The sequence below is a fragment of the Apodemus sylvaticus genome, chromosome 23 (assembly GCF_947179515.1).
Source record: "Apodemus sylvaticus chromosome 23, mApoSyl1.1, whole genome shotgun sequence".
NCBI classification, from domain to species: Eukaryota; Metazoa; Chordata; class Mammalia; order Rodentia; family Muridae; genus Apodemus; species Apodemus sylvaticus.
In genome coordinates, this window is record NC_067494.1 from 48,686,183 (window position 1) to 48,706,164 (window position 19,982).

The 19,982-nt window shown below is 48.8% G+C and overlaps 1 protein-coding gene across 1 annotated transcript in view; it reads right to left on the reverse strand.

The window, feature by feature from the left end:
* Thbs2 (thrombospondin 2) overlaps positions 1–18,281 on the reverse strand; it is a 29,818-nt gene extending 11,537 nt beyond the window's left edge. The window contains exons 1-15 of the mRNA XM_052169633.1: positions 17,973–18,281; positions 15,431–15,579; positions 14,059–14,615; positions 12,165–12,249; positions 10,129–10,325; positions 7,752–7,892; positions 6,983–7,079; positions 5,399–5,569; positions 4,953–5,129; positions 3,988–4,161; positions 3,712–3,839; positions 3,483–3,635; positions 2,360–2,578; positions 785–892; positions 1–160 (exon numbers count right to left, since the gene is read on the reverse strand). Coding sequence (XP_052025593.1) covers positions 1–160; positions 785–892; positions 2,360–2,578; positions 3,483–3,635; positions 3,712–3,839; positions 3,988–4,161; positions 4,953–5,129; positions 5,399–5,569; positions 6,983–7,079; positions 7,752–7,892; positions 10,129–10,325; positions 12,165–12,249; positions 14,059–14,615; positions 15,431–15,482 — 2,419 coding nt within the window. The 5' untranslated portion in view covers positions 15,483–15,579; positions 17,973–18,281. The remainder of the gene's footprint in view (positions 161–784; positions 893–2,359; positions 2,579–3,482; positions 3,636–3,711; positions 3,840–3,987; positions 4,162–4,952; positions 5,130–5,398; positions 5,570–6,982; positions 7,080–7,751; positions 7,893–10,128; positions 10,326–12,164; positions 12,250–14,058; positions 14,616–15,430; positions 15,580–17,972) is intronic.
* Positions 18,282–19,982: the final 1,701 nt, after the last annotated feature.

Consider the following 19,982-nt stretch of genomic DNA (forward strand, 5'->3'; position numbering starts at 1 on the left):
CGTCCCCATCGATGTCCACAGAGCAGGCGTCCCCCTCGCCGTTGTTGTCTGTGTCAATTTGTGCCGGGTTGTGCACATAGGGGCAATTGTCACAGCGGTCTCCAACCTCATCCTTGTCGTAGTCTAATTGACGGGGGTTGAAGAGAAGCTGGCAATTGTCCTAAAGACACCAGAGAAAGACGTCAGAAAGAGCACAGGCTATGCACCGAACGACTCAGTACTTAGGAGTAGACCACCAATAAGGAAGCACAGAAAATGAGCCGGTTGGCCCCGCACAGGCACCAGCTCAACATAGTGTGGTTTTGCAGTTCTGTACACAGCTGTCCTGCCCTGGGAGTGTTGAGATTTGCTATTGCAAGATGGCAGTGTCCTCTCCTTCGTGGGAAAGTCAAACGGATGAGACAGTAGGTGACTGCGTGGATGAATGTGTGCAAGCAGGGGAGAGCATGGAATCTCACCATGGAGAACCCATCCTCTGGGAGCTCTATGAGCCCACGTTAAATCTTCTGATTGTAGGACCTGTCACTCACATGGAGCACAACTCACCAGATGCAAAGGAAGCTATTGAGGTCTTTTGAGGCAATTAAAGAAAGTGAAGTTACTGAACACTTTCCTCATTGTACCCCAGGGAGCCCCATGCAACCACTAATCGGCCAGTGTGTTCGCAGTGACTACTTTCTCCATGGGTGGTCTTTGGGAGCCGCTCACAAACAGGTCAGAAGAGCAGCCATGGAGTACTCATCCCTCCCAACTTCTCCATGACTGAGAGCCACGCCCGCCCTACCTTCTCATCATTCACACCATCATTGTCATCGTCCTCATCGCAAGCATCTCCAATTCCGTCCTTATCGAAATCCTCCTGCCCAGAATTTGGCAGTTTGGGGCAGTTGTCCTGTGATTGGGGTGGGGGGGAGGAATAAAAACCATGAAAGCATTCCAAAGTGTCCTTCTTTCCAAAGCAGGGAAAGGAAAACAAGACTTATAAAGCCAAGGATATAAATATCTGATACAAGTCCTAAGATAGGAGCAGAGCGCATCAGAGCCAGCTGGACTGGACATGTGCTGGTCTCAGTCCTACCCTGGGAATTATGTCACTGCTGCACGTGAACAGAGACAAAAGCAGCCCTGTTCTGAGCCCAGGACCCCCAGGAAGGGATCAGACACCTGGGAGAACAGAGGGAGGTGAGGGTGCCTTCCCAGGAGAGGGGGAGTGCCAGATGCTTAGTATCCTGTTCGTTCCCACGAGCTCATCAAATGAACTAAGAGCTCCAGGGTGCACGCAAGCTCAGTCCTCACTGGCCAGCGGGTCTCAAAGGAAGAAGCCCTCTTACAGGTGTGCACTGCCTAAGCGTTGTGATTCTGCACTGGAATGAAGCCTAGAAGGAGGGAGAAGAGCTCCACTCCAGTTCTTCACAAAGATAAACATGCTACAGCATAAAAGCCACTCCGCTCTGTCCACTGTGCTGTGACCCAAATCTCGTGTGTGTGTGTGTGTGTGTGTGTGTGTGTGTGTATGTATCATATATGCATATTTTCACATGTATATACATACATAGTGTGTGTATCACATGCATATTTTCACATGTATATACATACATAGTGTGTATGCATATGTATATGTACATACTGTTCATGAGCATTTGTGCATATGTGTGTATGTATACATAGTATATTTGTGCTTGTGTGTATATACATAGTGCACGTGTGTGTACATATATAGTGTGTGTATAAATACAGTATGTGTGTGTGCGTGTGTGTTTATACATACATAGTGTGTGTGCATGTGTATGTGCATGTGTGTGTATATCTACACAGTGTGTGTGTTTGTTTGCACATGTGCACATGTGTACATATATACTTTTCATAACATGTTCTGCTTTTCAAAACAATGCCGGAATGGGAAGAAAAGGGGGAGTCCTGAGCGGACACCTGTGCACAGCACACATCAGACCCACGCTCTCTTCATCCCTTCAGCTGTGAGAGGATGTGTTGCTCCTACATGGTCCAGTCTCCAAGAAGGAAGTTCGTGAGGAGTGTAGGAGGGAACAAGATAATCTGGAATGTCTCCCTGGTTCGCTCATTGCTTCCAATTGGCCCAATCTTTCCTGGCAGTGAATCACTGAAGAGGCACTGGGTGGGGACGGGGCAGCCCCTTGCGCTGACTAAAGAGGACTGAGAGGCAGACTCCTCACTGATGAAGCTGGATGGAGTGGCAGAACCCTATACTTATGAAAGGGGCTGAGGCACAGCTCCCTACACTGACTCAAGAGGGATTAAGACACAGGGCTCTGACAATACCTGGAGGAGGGACTGAAGCACAGAGTCCTAGCTCTCAGCCTGAGGTGGCTGTGACTCTCACCTTGATGCAGTGGTAGGTGGCATTGGTCGCACACACCAGGTTGCTGTTGGGCCAGCCGTCCAAGTCTGAGTCCTCCCCACAGATGAGCCCATCACCTGCATAGCCAATCTGGCACTCACACTTGTACATGGGGTCGCTGAAGTGGCCCAGGTAGATGCACTCTGCGTGCTTGTGGCAGTTGTGAGTCTTGTCCTTACATGGATTCTCCGGCTCACACACCTAGAACACCAAGAGAAGGATGAACTATAGACGAGATTCACTAGGGAAGACGTTGGCTGTTGGCACCCCTGAGGATACGAAGAGACTAGCTCACTGTGAGAGGACTCGGAGAGTTTGGCATCATGCTGGGGTCTTAAAGTATTCATTTCTCAGGAAGCTGACAAGTATTTTTTTAGTGGTTATCTGAGCCAGATAACCACTAAAATATGATCTAAGCAGTGAGACACTCCAAATTAAAATATCAGTTTTGAATTTACCATGTAACACCGCCTGCCATGGCTTTTTTGAGTTAGAAGCCATATCCAAGTACCATAGCTTCAAAGCCTCATTGGAGGTGTATAGTCATCAGGGACCCTCCAACTTCAGTGTATCAGTGCTCAATCTCACGCTCTCTGTCTCTGTCTCTGTCCCTCTCTGTCTCTCTCTGTCTCTTTCTCTGTCTCTCTGTCTCTGTCTTTCTGTTTCTGTCTCTCTGTCTCTGTCTCTGTCTCTCTGTCTCTCTCTCTCTCTTTCTCTCTAGATTCTGCCATGCAGTAACAACTCAGAGACATGAACTAGTTGTCTGGTTCTTGGTCTTGTATTTCCAGATTCTAAAATTATGAGAAATAAATCTTTATCCTGTATCCCTACCCAGCCTCAGTATTCTGCTATAGCATCTTAGAACTGACCAGGGGTGCCATTGCTACCCTGATGTCCCCGAGCATGAAAACATCTGGATTCTTCTGTATCAGTAGGAGAGGCAGCAGATGAACAGTCTGAGAGGCTTCCATAAGAAAGGCTCCCCTCTGCATTCCTCTCCCAGCAAGTCTGCCCTTTCCCTTCCCTCCCATCCAACCTCCACTTGCCTAGACTTGGTTGGCTCTTTCAAGCCTTTAGAAACACAGGCAAGTCCAGGACCACTTACTTGCTTTTCCGTCCTAGCATCCTCCAGGCCAACCCCAAAGGGCTGGCTCCCCTTGTAGCGTGGTGGGCAAGGCAGGCAGTGGAAACCAGGGTTGGTGTTGACACAGCGGGGGGCCTTGTTAGTTGAGAAGCAGATATCTGTGACCACAGCACACTGTGAGGACAAACAGAAGTGAGCCTCTCTCTGGTTCTCCACAGGATACCCAGCTGCCCAAGGCAGAGGTACCAACCTCATCCAGGTCCTCACAGTGAGTACCATTGCCCAGATAGCCCACTGGGCAGGAGCCACAGGACCAGGACCCATCGGGGAAGCTGTTGCACTTAGCTCCAGGAAAACACGGGTTGGATAAGCAACCATCTGCATGGAGGTTGGGAGACAGGGATATGACAAGATGAGACACACTTACACACACATATGCACACATACATGCACACATTCAAGTATGCATGGCCCGACACCTGAGGCAGCTCCTTATACACACACACACACACACACACACACTCACCGATAGGGCAGCTCCTCTTGTTGCACATTTGGTGTTCTGTCACATCCCCAACACAATCCTTCCCTCCATACTGGGGCTCAGGGCTGTTGCAAACACGTGTGCGCTCACGGATCCCTCCTGCGCAGGTAACTGTGCAGGCCGACCAAGGGGACCAGGGGCTCCAGCGGCCATCAACTATAGAGAGAAGCAGGGAAGGTAGCTGAGAGGAGGAGGGAGGGATGCGGATATGATTGGCACGAGCAAGAGCAGAGGGAAAATAAAGTCGATGCCCTGGCTATTCCAATGCAGTTGAAGAAACTGAGGTATAAGGGGAAACAGAGGGTTGGTCTACTGTGATTCCACAGCCATGATTTGGGGAGTTATTATTAATTACAGAGTTGCTGGTAGATTAAATCTTTACAATCTTTTATAGCCAGAAGCCTGAGTTTCCTTATCAAGCCAGGCCTGAAGGATAGACCCGCCTCCAAATCTAAAAGACTTGGTGAGACTGATTCTTATTTCATTGGGCAGAAGGGCAGTGAAGATCTGGGTGGATTACCTGTTGTGAAAGCAATCCCCCTGCATCCAGTGTACTGTGAGAACCCATCCTTCCTAGGGATGTCCTGGTCTACTAAGCTGTGAGTCCTCTAAGCTGAGTCTTGGTGTGACTAAGACAGGCAAAGCCCTGTACTGAGCTTCGGGTCCAAGTTCACATTCTGGTTTATTTTTCGGTAGGTGACAGCCTCTGTTCACTTGACTGATCTGTGCAAGGTACAAAGGCCTTCGGGCTAACTCATGAAATCGGGGTGTGGAACCAGGGGGTGGTCACTCATGGGAGAGCAACACAGAGGCCACACCCTCACTGCCGAAGTTACACTGGCTTATGAGCTGCACCAGCTTTTGGTTTAGTAGCCAGATCAGGTTGGAACAGGCCTTGGTGACCAGCAGCTGTGGGTCCCATGACGTGCCCAGCAGCACCTACTCACTTGGGCATGGAGCACGCTGGCAGGGCTTGGTCTCCCGGCCACTGCCCTTGCAGTTCTTGCCACCCATTTGGGGCACCGGTGAGTTGCAGAGACGGATGCGGGTGACATTGCCAACTCCACAGGTCACGGAGCAGGAAGACCAGGGTGACCAGTGACTCCAGCCTCCATTCTGACGGACTGGCACAGGAAACACAAAGAGATCAACATCCCAGGTTACTGACCCTGCACTGGACAAGCCCAGGCTAATCCCTTCCCAGCTCATCTGCCTTCACAGCTAATCCCTGTTTCCACTGGAGAGGGCTAGAGAGAGCATGGCCTCACCCAGGAGAAAGCTTCTCACCTGGCAAAACCTTCGCTGCGGCCACAGCCTCCAGACACCATCAAATAGATGCTGTTGGCATACCCACACAGTGGACACCCTCCCCCCTCCTGCCCTGGGCACTCACTTCTGGTATCACATTTGCCCAGGCTGCACGTCCTCGTCTGAATAGAGGGGCCCAGGCAGGTGTTGCTGGTGACATCACAAGACCGGCCTCTCTGCTGGGTCCCCGAGCCACAGGTGACAGAACACTCGGTCCACTCTGCCCACGGAGACCAGCCCTCATCGTTGTCCGCAGCTAGCCAAGAAGGGAGACACACATATGAGGGTGGGAGGTCAGGCTCTACAACCATAAGGGGCCTGCTTTGGGGACTTCTTAACAGGCGAGCAGGAGGAAGGTTGTATGGGATGAGCCCACCACTTGGGCAGGAGCTTAAGAGTCTTCAAAAGGAAGAGAACAGTGAGTAAGAAGGAGCAAGTAATTCATAATAAGTAATCTGGATCTGTTCAGAGAAGCTGGCGCCAAAGGCATAAGAATGCTGAATCTTATCTATAAGAGACATTTTCAAGGTCACCAAGACGCCATTTCTACACAGCTTCTGTTGACTTGTATAAGGTACCAACAGGTCAAGCACTGGTTGAAATTAGAAGCGATATAGTTTATTTCCAAACACTTTAAAGAAAATTCAACAAAAGGGCAACTCTATATGGAATACATTTTTTGTTGACACATAGGGTATGGTGTACAATGTTGGGGCTTGGGCTAAAGGTAAAGTACATAGTAGGTCTTTTAGTAGGTGTCCCTTAGTAGGGGCCTCTCAGTAGGGTCCCTTTGGATAATGAAAGAAAGGAGAGAAGCCCGACAGACAACATCGAGGACAGACATCCTAGCTGTCATACCCAAGGTGTCTATTGTCCCCTTGCCCTTGCCAATGTAGAGGAAGCAGACTCAGGCACCAGCACTGTGGTAGTAGCCGGGATTCTGGAATCACACCAGAAGGAAAGACCAGGATAAAACCAGGCCAGGGCCATCCAGAACACTCAGAGATGGTGACTGGGTGGGAAGGACTGCCCACTCCTGCCATGACGCCACCACTAAGAAACGCTGGAGTTCAGATCCAGAGCACTGACACAGGGTCCACAGACTAATGGGAGATTCTGAGTCGGGCAGCTTGGGTGCTTCTAGAGTGCATCTGACCCTCCAAGGGCTCCTGATGTCAGCTCTGCTCTGTCTCCACAGTGTCGGACCTCACAGAACTGGCTCCTCTGTGGACCCAGTCTGGGCCACTTGGACCGCATCTCTATTACTTGAATCCCTCATTGAGTAAGAGTCTTTGGATGTTGTGTTTATTTACTGTGTCATGGGTTTCGAAGCAACTGTTCACTCGGCCTAGATCTGGCTGCAGCTCCTAACCCACAGTGGCTACTGACACTTGTTCTTGGCCTGGAAGTTGGAACTTTGGTCCCTGCAGGATCACGGGAGGCCCTCCTTATCTGGGATGAGCCGGAACAGGACAGCTGCAGGCACTTAACTTCTAGAACTCTCAATGGCTTCCTGGCCACTGGCTAGTGGCTGAAGCGGGGCCTAGCCACCCTCTGCTCCCCTCCACTGCCTATCTCTAGGAATCTGAGCCTCACCCTCCTCTATTCGAGCCACAAAACAAATGAGCAGATGCTGAGACTCACAGCACGCTCACCGCAGGGGACTTACAGTGGGAACAGGATGGACAGCACTCGCCTTCCAGAAAAGACGGGTTGGCACAAGTCGCAGGTGAGCAGGTGATCTGATGGCAAACTGTTTTAAATTTCTGAAAGTATAGAAAAATATATGGGACACAATCCTTTACCATAAGAGGTGTCGTCACAGGAGCTGGATGGGGAAGGTCAGTAGGATGGTTAGGTATTTTTCTGACTGCAAATCCTACTTCAAATATAGGGTTTGACCAGGTTCAAGGGGACTCTGTGAGCACCCACACTCTGTCCTCCCACAGTGTCAGAGAGATGACAGCACCAGCTTTTTGAGTCCTCTGGGTGAGGAAGAGGAAGGATGACAGAATACCCCCAGATCCCCTGATAACAGGTTGACACACTGACAGGGAACAATCAGGAAAAACTAAACCATGTGCATTTTCCCAATAACTGGGCTTCCCACACGTCTCTGCTGAGCTCTGAGGCCCTGTCAGAGATGAGTGGGGTCGCATGCAAACCAGAGGAACACTGAGGCAGCTCCATTCCTACTGTCCCTCTCCACAGGACAATGCAGGACAACTGTTCCACTCGCTGGGTTGTGGTTTCTTTATGCACAGGACAAAGAGGTCGATTTAAGCTACATGTGTGTCCAGGACATCCATGTTTGAGGTTCTCTTACTGAGCCTCCTATGTATTTGATTAGGATGTGTGTATGTCAGTTCTGAACATGCCTGCCCTGTGCAGGGCATTTCTGCCTCCAGGAGACAGAGATTTCTGTCTCTGGAACTCACCTTGCAGGTGCATGTGGTACAACTGTCCACAACCCAGGTTTCATTTTCTGCAAAGATTCGGCCCTCCTGCACACAGGCTGACATGTTTCTTGTCTTCAGAGGGCCCCCAATGAGCTCCAGAAGGAACTGGTTGTCACTAGACTGGAAACAGAAGTGAGAGTTAGAATAAGAATCAAAGGTCCCAGTTTTCTGAGGAACCGCCAGACTGATTTCCATAGTGGTTGTACCATCTTGCAATCCCACAAGCAGTGGAGGAGTGTTTCTCTTTCTCCACATCCTTGCCAACACCTGCTGTCTCCTGAGTTTTTAACCTTAGCCATTCTGGCTGGTGTGAGGTGAAATCTCAGGGTTGTTTTGAATATAGAACATATATATATGTATATATATATGTGAATATATATATATATATATATATATAATCAAAGGCCTCTCATTTATGGGGGAGCTCAGATCAAGCAGCACCACCATCAGGTGCTGGTGCGATGCTGTACACAGACACTGGGGCCTGGTTAAGACAGATGGTACTGCAAACTCACATAAACTCTGCAACAAAGACTGCACTGCGGAGCTCAGCTACACATACTGCTTGTCTCTGTACTGGCTTGTTTTGTGTGTCAACTTGACACAGGTTGGAATTATCACAGAGAAAGGAGCTTCAGCTAGGGAAGTGCCTCCTTGAGATCCAACTGTAGGGCATTTTCTCAATTAGTGATCAAGGGGGGAGGGCCCCTTGTGGGTGGTGCCATCCCTGGGCTGGTGGTCTTGGGTTCTATAAGAGAGCAGGCTGAGCAAGCCAGGGGAAGCAAGCCAGTAAGAAAGATCCTCCCATGGCCTCTGCATCAGCTCCTGCTTCCTGACCTGCTTGAGTTCCGTTCTAACTTCCTTTGGTGATGAACAGCAGTGTGAAAGTATAAGCTGAATAAACCCTTTCCTCCCCAACTTGATTCTTGGTCATGATGTGTGTGCAGGAATAGAAACCCTGACTAAGACAGTCTCCATGGCTACCCTACCTCTTCTCTGTTCGCAGATGATAGATCTCAAACGTACAGTCATCCATAAATGACATCTTCTCAACCCCTGGACTGACCACACCTCATAGATGAAAGAAAGACCACCATTGTCCACAGCGGGCAGATGTCAGGGGAGAGGGGAGGGGCCTATTCATGATTGGCACAGAAGAATACAGCCACAGTTCTGGCCATCTAGACATTACACCAGGGAAAAGAGGTAAAACTTACCAATCAGATAAACCCCCGCATTGAAATGCTACTAAACATGTACGCATTTGCCTTGGCCGGCTCAGCTCTCTATAGGTTTCTCCCAAGGCTCCCCCAAGGTGAACTAGAATACTAGGCCTTAGGGATCACAGGAGCGCCGCAAACACACACAGAGACACACTACCCTGGAGCTTTGTGCGGCTTCGGGGAGTCGCGCATGTCCATGACTTCGCGTTAAGGAACCCAGACTGGAATACACAGGCAGCTGTGGAGAAGCTGCCAGGCCCTGTGCTCAGCCCCGTCTCTCCTGAGCTCTGTAGCCATGTCATCTGGCAAGCCAGCGGGGACCATCACCACGTGTGGGCCTCAGTGCTTCCCAGTGTAGCAAGGAACTAAGTAACGCCACTGGGGGACTCAGTACTAAGAGGCATACTGCAGTTGAAGAAGACTCTTCCTGAAAGACAGCCTCCCAGAGCACCCTGCGCAGGCCTTGGGGGCGGGGCCTTCTCCCTCTGGCAATAAAAGGAGCCTTTCAGGGAGTGTTGGAGAAAGAGTTCTTCCTGTCCCTCCCTACTGCATCTCACAACATCACGGGCATTACAGGGAAGTACAGATAATAAGCGAACTCCCCTCTGCCCCCTTCAAAGCCACAGAACCCTCACTCTGGAGCATGTGACTGTCCCCTGCTCCCACCCACTTTGGGACACACATTCATGTCTGTCAGCCTTACAGAACTGTAGGGCAGAGATGTTTCTATAGCCTGTGGCTGCTCCTCGCAACACTCAGCTGCTCGCATAAAATGTCTTCCTCTGCACAGATGACTCTTACTCTCTGGAAGATGCATTTCTCAGAGCCACAGATTCATTCCAGAGCACATGTGCCCACTGAGTGTGATTTTATTTGCAGCACTTCTTACATCTCTCCATCTTCCCTCTCACCAACTTGTGGTAGGCCAGGATGCCCGAGGGACCTGACCTGGGTGTCCCCCTGATGTGACTATCTAATCAGAGTTCCATCAAAGCCATGAAGTACTAGTCCCCAGAGGCCTGACTGGCGGTCTGGTAAGGCTGCCAGGGGCCTGGTTCCTGAGGCTTCCCTGACAGACTGCTGTTTGTCCCCATGACCCTCACTCGCCACCTCTGCCCTCACCAGGTACCCACCACTCTCTCCAGGTTCTTGCTCAGCTGGTTCACCATGACATGCAGTCCAGACAGCTCCTTCATCATGTTGCTCAGTTCCTCACAGGAGTGCGTACACACTTCCGGTGCCTTCTCCACGCCCTGGACCACCAGGTCTGTGGTGATGTGAGGGCTCAGATGGAGTGTCTCTGTGTGTTCGCTGATGGCGTTGACCTCGGCTAAAGGAAAGAGGGCGTTTCAACGGAGCATGGTCCCTGGGGAGTCAGACTCTCAATGTAAGGTAAGCTGGCACCACTGATCGACATGGTCGCTGGAACACATCCCTGGGGTGTCACCTCTGCAGCTATAAACCAGCACCCCTAAAAATCTCTATTGTCTTGGAGTGACAAGGCATGCTAAATTGTATCCATCAACATGAGAACATTTGGCGGCCATTGCTTCCAGTGAAGACCCATGCTTGGCAAGAAGAAACTGTCCCACTTTGTGTGATCTCCCCTGTAGGGCAGAGCTCTAGAGTAGGGACAGAGAAAGGCAGGGCAGGGCAATGGGGGACAAGTCACTTGTAAGGCAGGGCCATATATTACATGCCTCAGTCACACTGAGTTGAGAGACACTGCCTTGGCCTCATCCTCAACCCCAAGTCTGTTCCTCCAACACATAGCCCATGTCCTTACTCTCCCCTCCAGCCTTCCTATGCCCCAGTTCAACCTGAACGCCCATTCATGGCTTTCCTTTCAGAATAAAAGCCGATTCAGGTATCTCCACCCCAGAGACGTGAGCCCCCCAAGACACCACCGTCTTCTCTCCACACATTATGCTCAGCTGCCACACAAATGCAGACACTCAGTCCTGGCACAGTCACCGGGAGTCTGCCTGGGCCATGCATGCATACACTCCTTGATTCCCAAGTAGCTCTGAGACAAGTCCAGAAACAGAGTTATCCCCAGTCAAGCTAGAGTGAAGAGCTCCGGGGAAGGACAGATAGACAGACAGAATGACAGGCATTTGCTCCCTAACTGAGTGTTCATTACTTGTTGCAATCCTCATAGCTTCTGGGAGCCACTAATTTCCAATGTGCTACTAACCATAAAAGCCATGCTAATATGAGTATTTTTTTATAACCAAGTAGAGGGATGCTATCAAATAATGGATTTAAGGGAATTTTATTCTTCATTTATGTTTTTAAACCTTTAACTTATCTAACATACTTCTTTTTCATATCTTATCATTAAGCAAAATAAACCAATGTGTGCCTCTGTTCACCCCTGCCTCTGCCATGGACGGGTTTGGACTGATGATAGAAAGATGTTGGAGCCAGTGTACACCTCCCAGATCTATACCGGGCTCTGCCGCTGTGAAATTTGAATGGCTTAGCCTTGAAACAGAGAAATTCCCATTTTAACAAACATCAAAAGAGCCACACTCTGAGACCAGGCTCGTGAGCTCACTCGCTGAATGAAAAGAAAAATATGCAAGTCTGGCGTGACCAGAGGAAGAGAGCGGAAGTGAGTGGAAGTCTCGTCAGGGCCAAGCTCTGAGTGAGGAACTCACAGAGGGTCCTGGCTTCCAGAGGAAGGCACATAAATCCAGCCAGCCTGCTCTTACTCCCCATCTTAAGCGAACAGATTTAGACTTCTGGGTAAGTGTGTTTTGTTAAGAAAGACTTAGAACTTCCAGATATGTTTAAGTGTTTGCTTTTAATAGCTCTTCGTGTGGCTGACTTGTAATTCTGAGCCAAAATATCCTGCTGAAGAAATTTATGTGTTAGAATATGTTCAGAAGCCACGAAAAGAATGACTGGACTTGATCGCAGGCTGGAATATCCCCTCAGAATGGTCCTGGGAGCCGCGGATTTGGGATTATTATTCTTCAAATCGATTCAGAATTGATCCTTGACAATTTATCATTTTTAAGGACTGGAAGTCTAAGCTGACCAGCAAACTCACCCACAGAGGATAAAAACACTTGACCCAAATCTCCCCCAGGGCACAAACATACATGGCCCAGTGGTAAGCCACCAGGACAGCACAGAAACTCCTAGAGCAGAGCTTACCCACCTCCCTGGCTGTGTTGACAGCCCTTCTTGCTTAGAATATCTTCCACGGAATCTGCAAACACGAGATGAACATTCTGCAGCAATCCCTAGAGGGGGAGAGGACCAGAGCTGCAATAACCCATAAGCTGATGGCACTCTGCAAATGCAGAATATAAGATTCTAATAGCACTGGGTCACCTCTGCCTTATCCAACAGGTCTAAAGTTATCAGTTACCCTATTCCTGTTAGTCTGAAAATGTTGCTATCTCTCTCACACACACACACACACACACACACACACACACACACACACACACACAGGGGTTTAGCATTAAAAAACCTCTCAAAGTTCTAACTAGGAGAAGGTTAACCATGGAGAAGAACTAGGGAGGCCTAGGGACAGACAACATTTGCCCCCTGTCTATTCCCAGATAGCCATGCTGGGCTATTTCCTCTAGCAGAACTGGAACTCTGTGTTGTTGTTTGTGATTCAACATTGTGAAACATCTAGGTTCACACAAGGTGGCCCCTGGGTCACACCAGAAGAAGGAAGCTAATGCTGTAATGTGACTGGGCCAGTCAGACAGCTACAGTAGCACCTGACAAAGTATGCATACCTAGGCCTATTACTAAAATAACTAATCTCTGACATGGATTTATTCCCAAGAACAGATGCATGCCTGCCAGAGGACAACGGTCAGATGTCCGTGCCTCCATCTGCACGGATACAGGAATAGATACAGTCATCAGAAGTTTAAACAGCTTAGGCAGAAAGTCTATTTAGCACACCTGAACTTGAGGACACACCTTTGATTATTCTCTGAGGTTATAGACTGGCCAGGAGCCATGGCTTGCCTCTGCCCAGCATTGAGAGGAAGGACCAGGGTACAACATTGGTGGGCCACAAAAAGTCAAACTACAGAGCCTCAGTATGACTCTACCACCAGTGAATGGTCTTCATGGCAGAGGAAAAAAAATGGATAAACTCAAGAAAGCCATTATAATGGAGGTGTCTCTGTGGACCCGACATTGCAGGGTCTAAATTCCCAGTTTTAGAAGGATTCAAACTTCTTAAGCCTCAGTGAAGGGTTGCGGGATCCACTCACAAAGCAGCAGTTTTTCTTTAAGGAACTCAGTCCCCCTTTAGAGCCCCCAATAATTTCATTCCCAGAGCAAGGACTAGGATGGGATTTCAGGCCGACTAAAGTAACTTGGAGTTTCTTGGAAAATAAGAATTCTTTTCCCTCAACACCTGACTCAGGCTTCCAAGAGCAACATATCTGTGAGACAATTCTTCTTCACATAGCTGAAGAACATATATTCTATGCATACTGAGTGGATGGTTTTGAATATATGCATACACAAGAGCTGTGTGTACAGAAGTGTGGTGCACATGTGTGTGCATGACCTCTTACACATCCCTTGTATGGGTGCGATTGTACACATCAGTATTATACTTATAAGTTGTGTGTACACACATGTACATGTGTGTATTGTGAGGGTATGTGAACATGGTATGCAAGCTTCTGCATGCTTTTGCAATAAGTGTAAATGTTGTGTAAGCTTACACATATAAGCAAGTGCATCCATTATACAAGTGTGTACTTGTAGATATATAGGGGTGTGTGTGTGTGTGCATGTGGTATGCATCACATGTGTGATATGTTCATATACTTGAGGGTGCACATGTGTGTGCATATCATGCAAGTACAGGTGGTTTCACAAGTGAGCATGAACAGGAATGTGTATGCAGTATGTACAGGTGTACAAAGTGTGCACACAGGAGCTACAGTATATGCTACATGCTTCTCCAAGGAAGGGTTGCATCCTTTCTAAAACAAAAGCTACACCAAGTGGCCCCATGCTGTGAGCTCCCTACAAGGCTCTATCCCATGACTACCACGCTTCATACTCACCCTGAAGTGACTCTCTCGAGATGCACCTTTGGCCACGTACATCCTGCTCCTGTCTGCTTCCAGCTGCTCATAGAACGGTTCTTCCAGGGTGACACTGTCAATAAGATCACAGCCCACATACAGGCTGTAGGTGTCACCAGCCACCTGCACAGTCACATTCTTCCACTGGGAATCAGCCAGGCCCACGTCCTCCAGGAAGTTGGTATGCTGGTTGCCTTCTACCCAGTAGCTGAGATCCAAGGTGTCCCCCGGGCCATTGGACACAATCTCAAACTGCCTCTGGGAGGTGCCGGGACCTTCCAGCACCAGGAGTGTTCCCCGAGACTTGCGGTCCTGCTTCAGCTGGGCCGTGAGGAAGAAGCCCTCCTTTCTCCTTGCGAGCTTGATAATCCTGTTGAGGTCGTCTGTGTTCACTGGGGGGACGTAGTCAAACCGTACGAAACGGTAAGCGGGCACCCCCGGGTCAGGCCCTCGGAACTGCTTGGCACCGATGGTCTTCCGGTTAATGTTGCTGATGCTGAAAAGGTCAAATGAAGTGTCCTCGCCGTGGTCACCAGCTGCCAAAGGGAACCGCAGGGGCACAGTTACCACAGGCCGATGCCGGAGGCTTTCCTGGACTCAGGCTGGAGGGCAAGCTCACAAGGGCTTCCGCTGCGACAAGGCAGAAGCGAGTCTACCCACCGTGCTGGAGGCTGGCGCTATAGCGCAGCAGGTGTTCTGGGCCTTCCCAGAACCCGGAACATGGCTTCATCCACAAAGGTCAGCACTGTGCACCCGCTCACAGCTCACTGCAACCCCTCCCCCAGCCTCACCCCTGCGAGCCCCTGACCCTTGCTGTTCTTTGTCCCAGATTTGGGTTGAGCACAGCCTCCCCTCCATCTTCTGACTGAGAAAGAAGGAGGCTGAAAGGGGACCTTTGACTTTATCACCCATGGTATTTCAGGATCCACTAAATCCTATGTTGCATTCTGGGGATGATATTCGTTCTCAAACATCTTCTCACTTCTACAGAAAGACCATCAATAAATAGTAAATACTGTGCACTATGAGCAATTAAAATAATTAGACTCTGTGACTATTGTTACTAAATATAGCAGTCCAAGTTTTACAAATTATTTTGTAAATTATAATAACGTACCAAGGTCAAGCTATGTGAAGCAAATACCTCACCACCAAGTGCAGCGCACCAGTCTCTATTTCTAGTTTCCAAAAGACGATCTCTCTGTGCTATATAGACTGTTTAATATTTTTATTTACAAGCATGTTTTTAAAAAGCTTCATGTGCAAAATACGACTACAACTGCTTGCTAGCGTCTTGCCTGCAGCTAAGCCACTGCTGCACATGGAAACAAGAAGAAATATCCATACTCACCGTAAGCTCTTGGCCCAATGCCCAGAGCCAGCAGGGCCAGTGCCCAGAGCATCCTGTCTCCACTGGTGACACTTAGGAGAAAACCGATCTCGTGGTTGAAGAGTGCACAGCTACAGACCGAGTGTCACTGGGCAGTTTGTTCACGTGACCTTTGGAAAACAGTTTTCACACACACAAAAAAAATCAGAAGCAAGTCTATCTGTGGGAAGCAAATCTCTAGACACCATACTTTCTTTCCAAAGGTTCTTCCCACTGCTACTAGCATTTATCCCACTACTTCTTCCTGTGTGGAAGTGAGGAGGGTCCTGAATCCTCTCGCTGTACTACTACCATAAAAACTTGGGGTTCCTGTGGCTGTGATTGTGCCTGCTCTTTGGAGGGGTCAGTGGAGACTATGCCGGAACATTGTTTCTCTGGGGACTCTGCTTTAGCCCAGTTGTAAGACTTAAGTCCAGGAGACCTGAACCCAGACAAATATCCTGGCTGGTGAGAAGACTTGGGAGAGGCTTCTATGTAAATGTCCAGGAAAACCAGTTATGCATAACTTAAATTAAATGCAATCAATACTAACTGAGTTTGGAATAAACTCGGTGCATTTTTCTCAGGACAAGCAGAAACTTTTCCTCAGCAAGGGTTTTTAGCCCACTTTTCTATTCTCCTGCAGGCCTGTTTTTCCATTAGCAGGGATTCTAAGTTGGCTCGGCAGAGTCTGGAGCAGAAGTCAGGAGGCCTGGCCTGAAGCCTGGTTCCTCTGCTCCTCTGTTAACTCCTTAAGGGCTTCCTTGTGTGCAGGTCTCATCTCCCCTTCCAATGGCCCAGGTTCTGTTCCATGACACTCCCTGCTCTGTGGAAACCCTCCCTCTCCATCAGATGGCTAAAATGGCATAACTTCTCATTGATAAGGACATCCAAACAGTTCCCCTCTCCAGGACATTTTTGGTAAGCAAAGGGAAAGTTTCCTTCCCAGAGAGAAACAATGGGGCAAGAGCTTGGCCCTGTCCCATCCACAGCGCTGACCAGTGCTCCCAAGCTGAGCACTAGGCATGTTGCAGGAGGCAGCCAAACACACCAGGTCACCTGAGCGCTTAACACCAGGCAGCTTTTCCACCCAGGAGGAAAGAGGGCAGTCTTTACACCCTCTGACTAGGTTTCTTTGTCCATGGCTTGAAAAACCTTACTCTTAAAATATCTGCTTCTCTAGATGCTAGAGAAAGACCCCCTTGCAAATGAATATCTCCAGAGCCCTTTGAGGTACAGCAAACACTCAGGCTGTGGAACTGTGACTTGGAGGGCTCCCAATGTCAGGTCTTGAGGGGACATTTTTCTGAGATTTCAAGTATAAGGTGGACCTTGTCAGGTACTTTAGAGAATCTTCAGAGTCCACATCTGAAGACTCAAGCTTGCCCTATCCCTGAGTTCCTATGCAGGTGTTGATCACAGGACAGCTGCCCTGAACTCCCAACTTTCTCCTTATTCTAAAGACAAATGCAATATGCTGTCTCTGCAAAGACGAGTTCCATCTCAAAATGACATTTACAGCTCAGTGTGCCCGGCATACAAACACAAACAGAGTTCATTAAACTGTGTTTCGGTAAAAACCAAGCTCAGTCAGGAGTCATCTACAGTCATTAATAGCATCCCATCTCATCCTGCTGACTACACACACACACACACACACACACACACACACACACACACACACACACACGAGCCTCTTCCCCGTCCACAAGTCCTCACATTATGAGTAGACTTTCATAGGGTTGTTTTTTTGTTGTTGTTTTTTGTTTTTTTTTTTTGCAGCAAGCTATTATCACAACTCTACATAAGTTGTGCCTTACACAACAAGTTCACCCCACAGGAATAACCAAAGGGAAAGTGTGTTTGCTGGGTGGTCTCTAAGCCGCTTCAGCTCCTACTGTTCTGTCCCCCTCTCCTCCCTCCTGCTTCAGCCCCACTTTCTTTGGGCTGCCCAAGCTACCAGCTCTTCTGTATGCAAATTAGCCCAGCTGCAACCCAAACTCGGTGCCTACAGTGGCCTCCCCACCCTGTACATTATAATTACAATGACAGCAGCGTTTGTTCTGCTCTCATTAATGTTTAGAGTCAGATCGCTATAATCCCCTTGATTATTTTCACATTTTCAAGGGATCCCTCGACATTCCTTCCCCTGCTTCCTCTTCCATAGCAAACTTCGGTAGAGAACCATTCTTAGTTTTAAGTAGAAAATGTCAGCCCCCCCCCCCCCCCGCCACTCCCACCTCCAACCCCCAGCATCCCAGCATCCTTGGAATGAAGCCAACAAGACCCTTGTTGCTTCCCAGGGTTCCTGCTGTAAGAGACCAGAAAAGACCCCACCCCCCACCCCACCCCCCCGGGGACAAAGACAGCAGTGAATGTTCCTGGCAGGGCAGACACGGGTTTGAGGAAGTCACTATGCTAGATGTCAGAGGCCACAGCTGATCATTGCCCTCTAGCCTCCTGGAAACCACAGCCTTTTTTGAAACATCACAGCCAAGGAAATGTCTTAGAAATAAAAAGGTACCTGGTGTGTTTGAAAATGAATGATGACCGACTTCAGTACCCTGAGTTTGTCCTGAGGGGTACTAGCTGCCGCTGGAGAGGAGAGGAGAGGCCCGGCCGGCCGAGGAGGCTGCAGACATCGGACTTGTTCTCTCTGCCTCCAGGCAGTGGCCGGCTCCTTTATACGCCCTTTCCCCAGGAGGCCTGTCAATCAGACACATGCAGAGGCTCGTTTAATTCATTCTTTCGAAGGAGTGTCATAATTCCTCCTCTGGTCTCACCATTTGCTCAGAGTACCTGGCTACCCAGTCCAAATCCAGCCCCTCAGAGCTAACGCCCCTCCTACATGTCCACCCAGGCCTTCCAGACAGGGGCCCGGGGAGGAGTCAGACAAGAGGGGCAGGCCGGGACTCACTTTCCTGTCTTCTCTCAGGAAATAAAATGCTATAAATAAAACCAGCAAGATTGGCTGGGACTCCCCATTTTGCTGAGGAGAAAAAAGAAATGCCAATTCTATGCTTTAAATGTGTTTCAAATTACCCAGTGTGATATTGGCCCCTTTCTAAAGCAAGCGAGTACTAAGTCAAAAAGGCAGGACAGACAGTAAGTTTACCACTCTGCCGGGAAGTTTTGATAGTCAAAGAATTAATTTCATCATATGCAAAAAGAAGAATTTACCATAAAAGAGAGCCTGCCCATTTCATCTCTGACCTGATTCTCAGAAGAGATTTTAATTTAAACTCACTTCATCGGTTCAGTCAAGGCCCTGCGACTCTCTGTGAGCACCTCTCTAATAAAGACTAGTCTTTCCCCAAGTCTTGTTGGGACAGCTTTCTCAAGTGTGGAAATCCTGCAGTTAGAGGTAATCCTCGTGGTTAACAAGATAGGGCGAGGGCAACTTAGAGACTCAGTGAGACTGGGGGCAGGATGGTGGCCTCGTCACACCCCGAAATGTATACAACATAGCAAAGGAACAGACCTAAGTTCATCAGGGTTAAAGTCAGTGCCAGGGTGCATGGCAGCTGGATGGGATGGGGGTCATCACCCAAGGAGGGCAGCCAACAGGAAAGACGTGGCGGGGTGGTGATGCGCCAGAGCCCAGAGAAGATGACAGATCTGAGGCATTTCCTGCAGCCTTCACTCTGGGCTTCATTCTTTATAGATGACGCTCAAAGCTTTCTGGACATTTATCCGGGTCGAGACATGATAAATGAGTCAAGTCTTACTTAAAGAAAAGGAAAGCGAAATTAAGTAGAGAGAGTGCTTAGCCACGTTCCGTTCTAACTGAAGCATCCTGGCATTGAGCTGGATCCTCTTGGCTCAGACAGAAGTGGGCAGGGAAGCCGCAGACACCAGGACAGGGCACCGTCCTGCCCATCTCCAGCCGCTGTGCTTCTGAAGGAAGCAGCCTAAGATAGGGGGATGAGGAAGAGCAGGCTTCTGCTGGAAAAGCAGCTTCTTCTTTTTTTTTTTATAAGAAATATTACTCTCTAAGTAATATTAGTTTCTAGACCCACAACACAGCTCAGGAATAAAGGGACTTGACAGGAAACCTCACACCCCGAGTTGGACCCTTTGAACCTACATAGTGGAAGGAGAAAATTCACCCCCAGAACTGTCCTCTGACTCACACAGTGTGATACAAGTGCACACACACCCAAACACACACACACACACACACACATACACATACACACATAAATACATGCACACATACACACACCGTTATATACAAAATCAGTCAAATATAATACGTTAAAATGAATATTATTTTCTAATTTACCAAAACAGAAGATCAGCCTCTAATAGTACACCTTTGAAGGAAGATACATTGCTTTCAGTCACCAAATTAATGGCAAAAAAAGCCTTCATTTTAACTGAAATAATTAGACTCAGATCTATATTTGGATTCAAAGCCTGAAGGGAGATGTCACCCGGCTCCCTGAAGAAGAGTTGCTCACAGTGGGACCCTCTATGGCAGAGATCACTGGGCAGAGCAGAAGGCATAGGGTATGGCAAGGGTATACTCTGT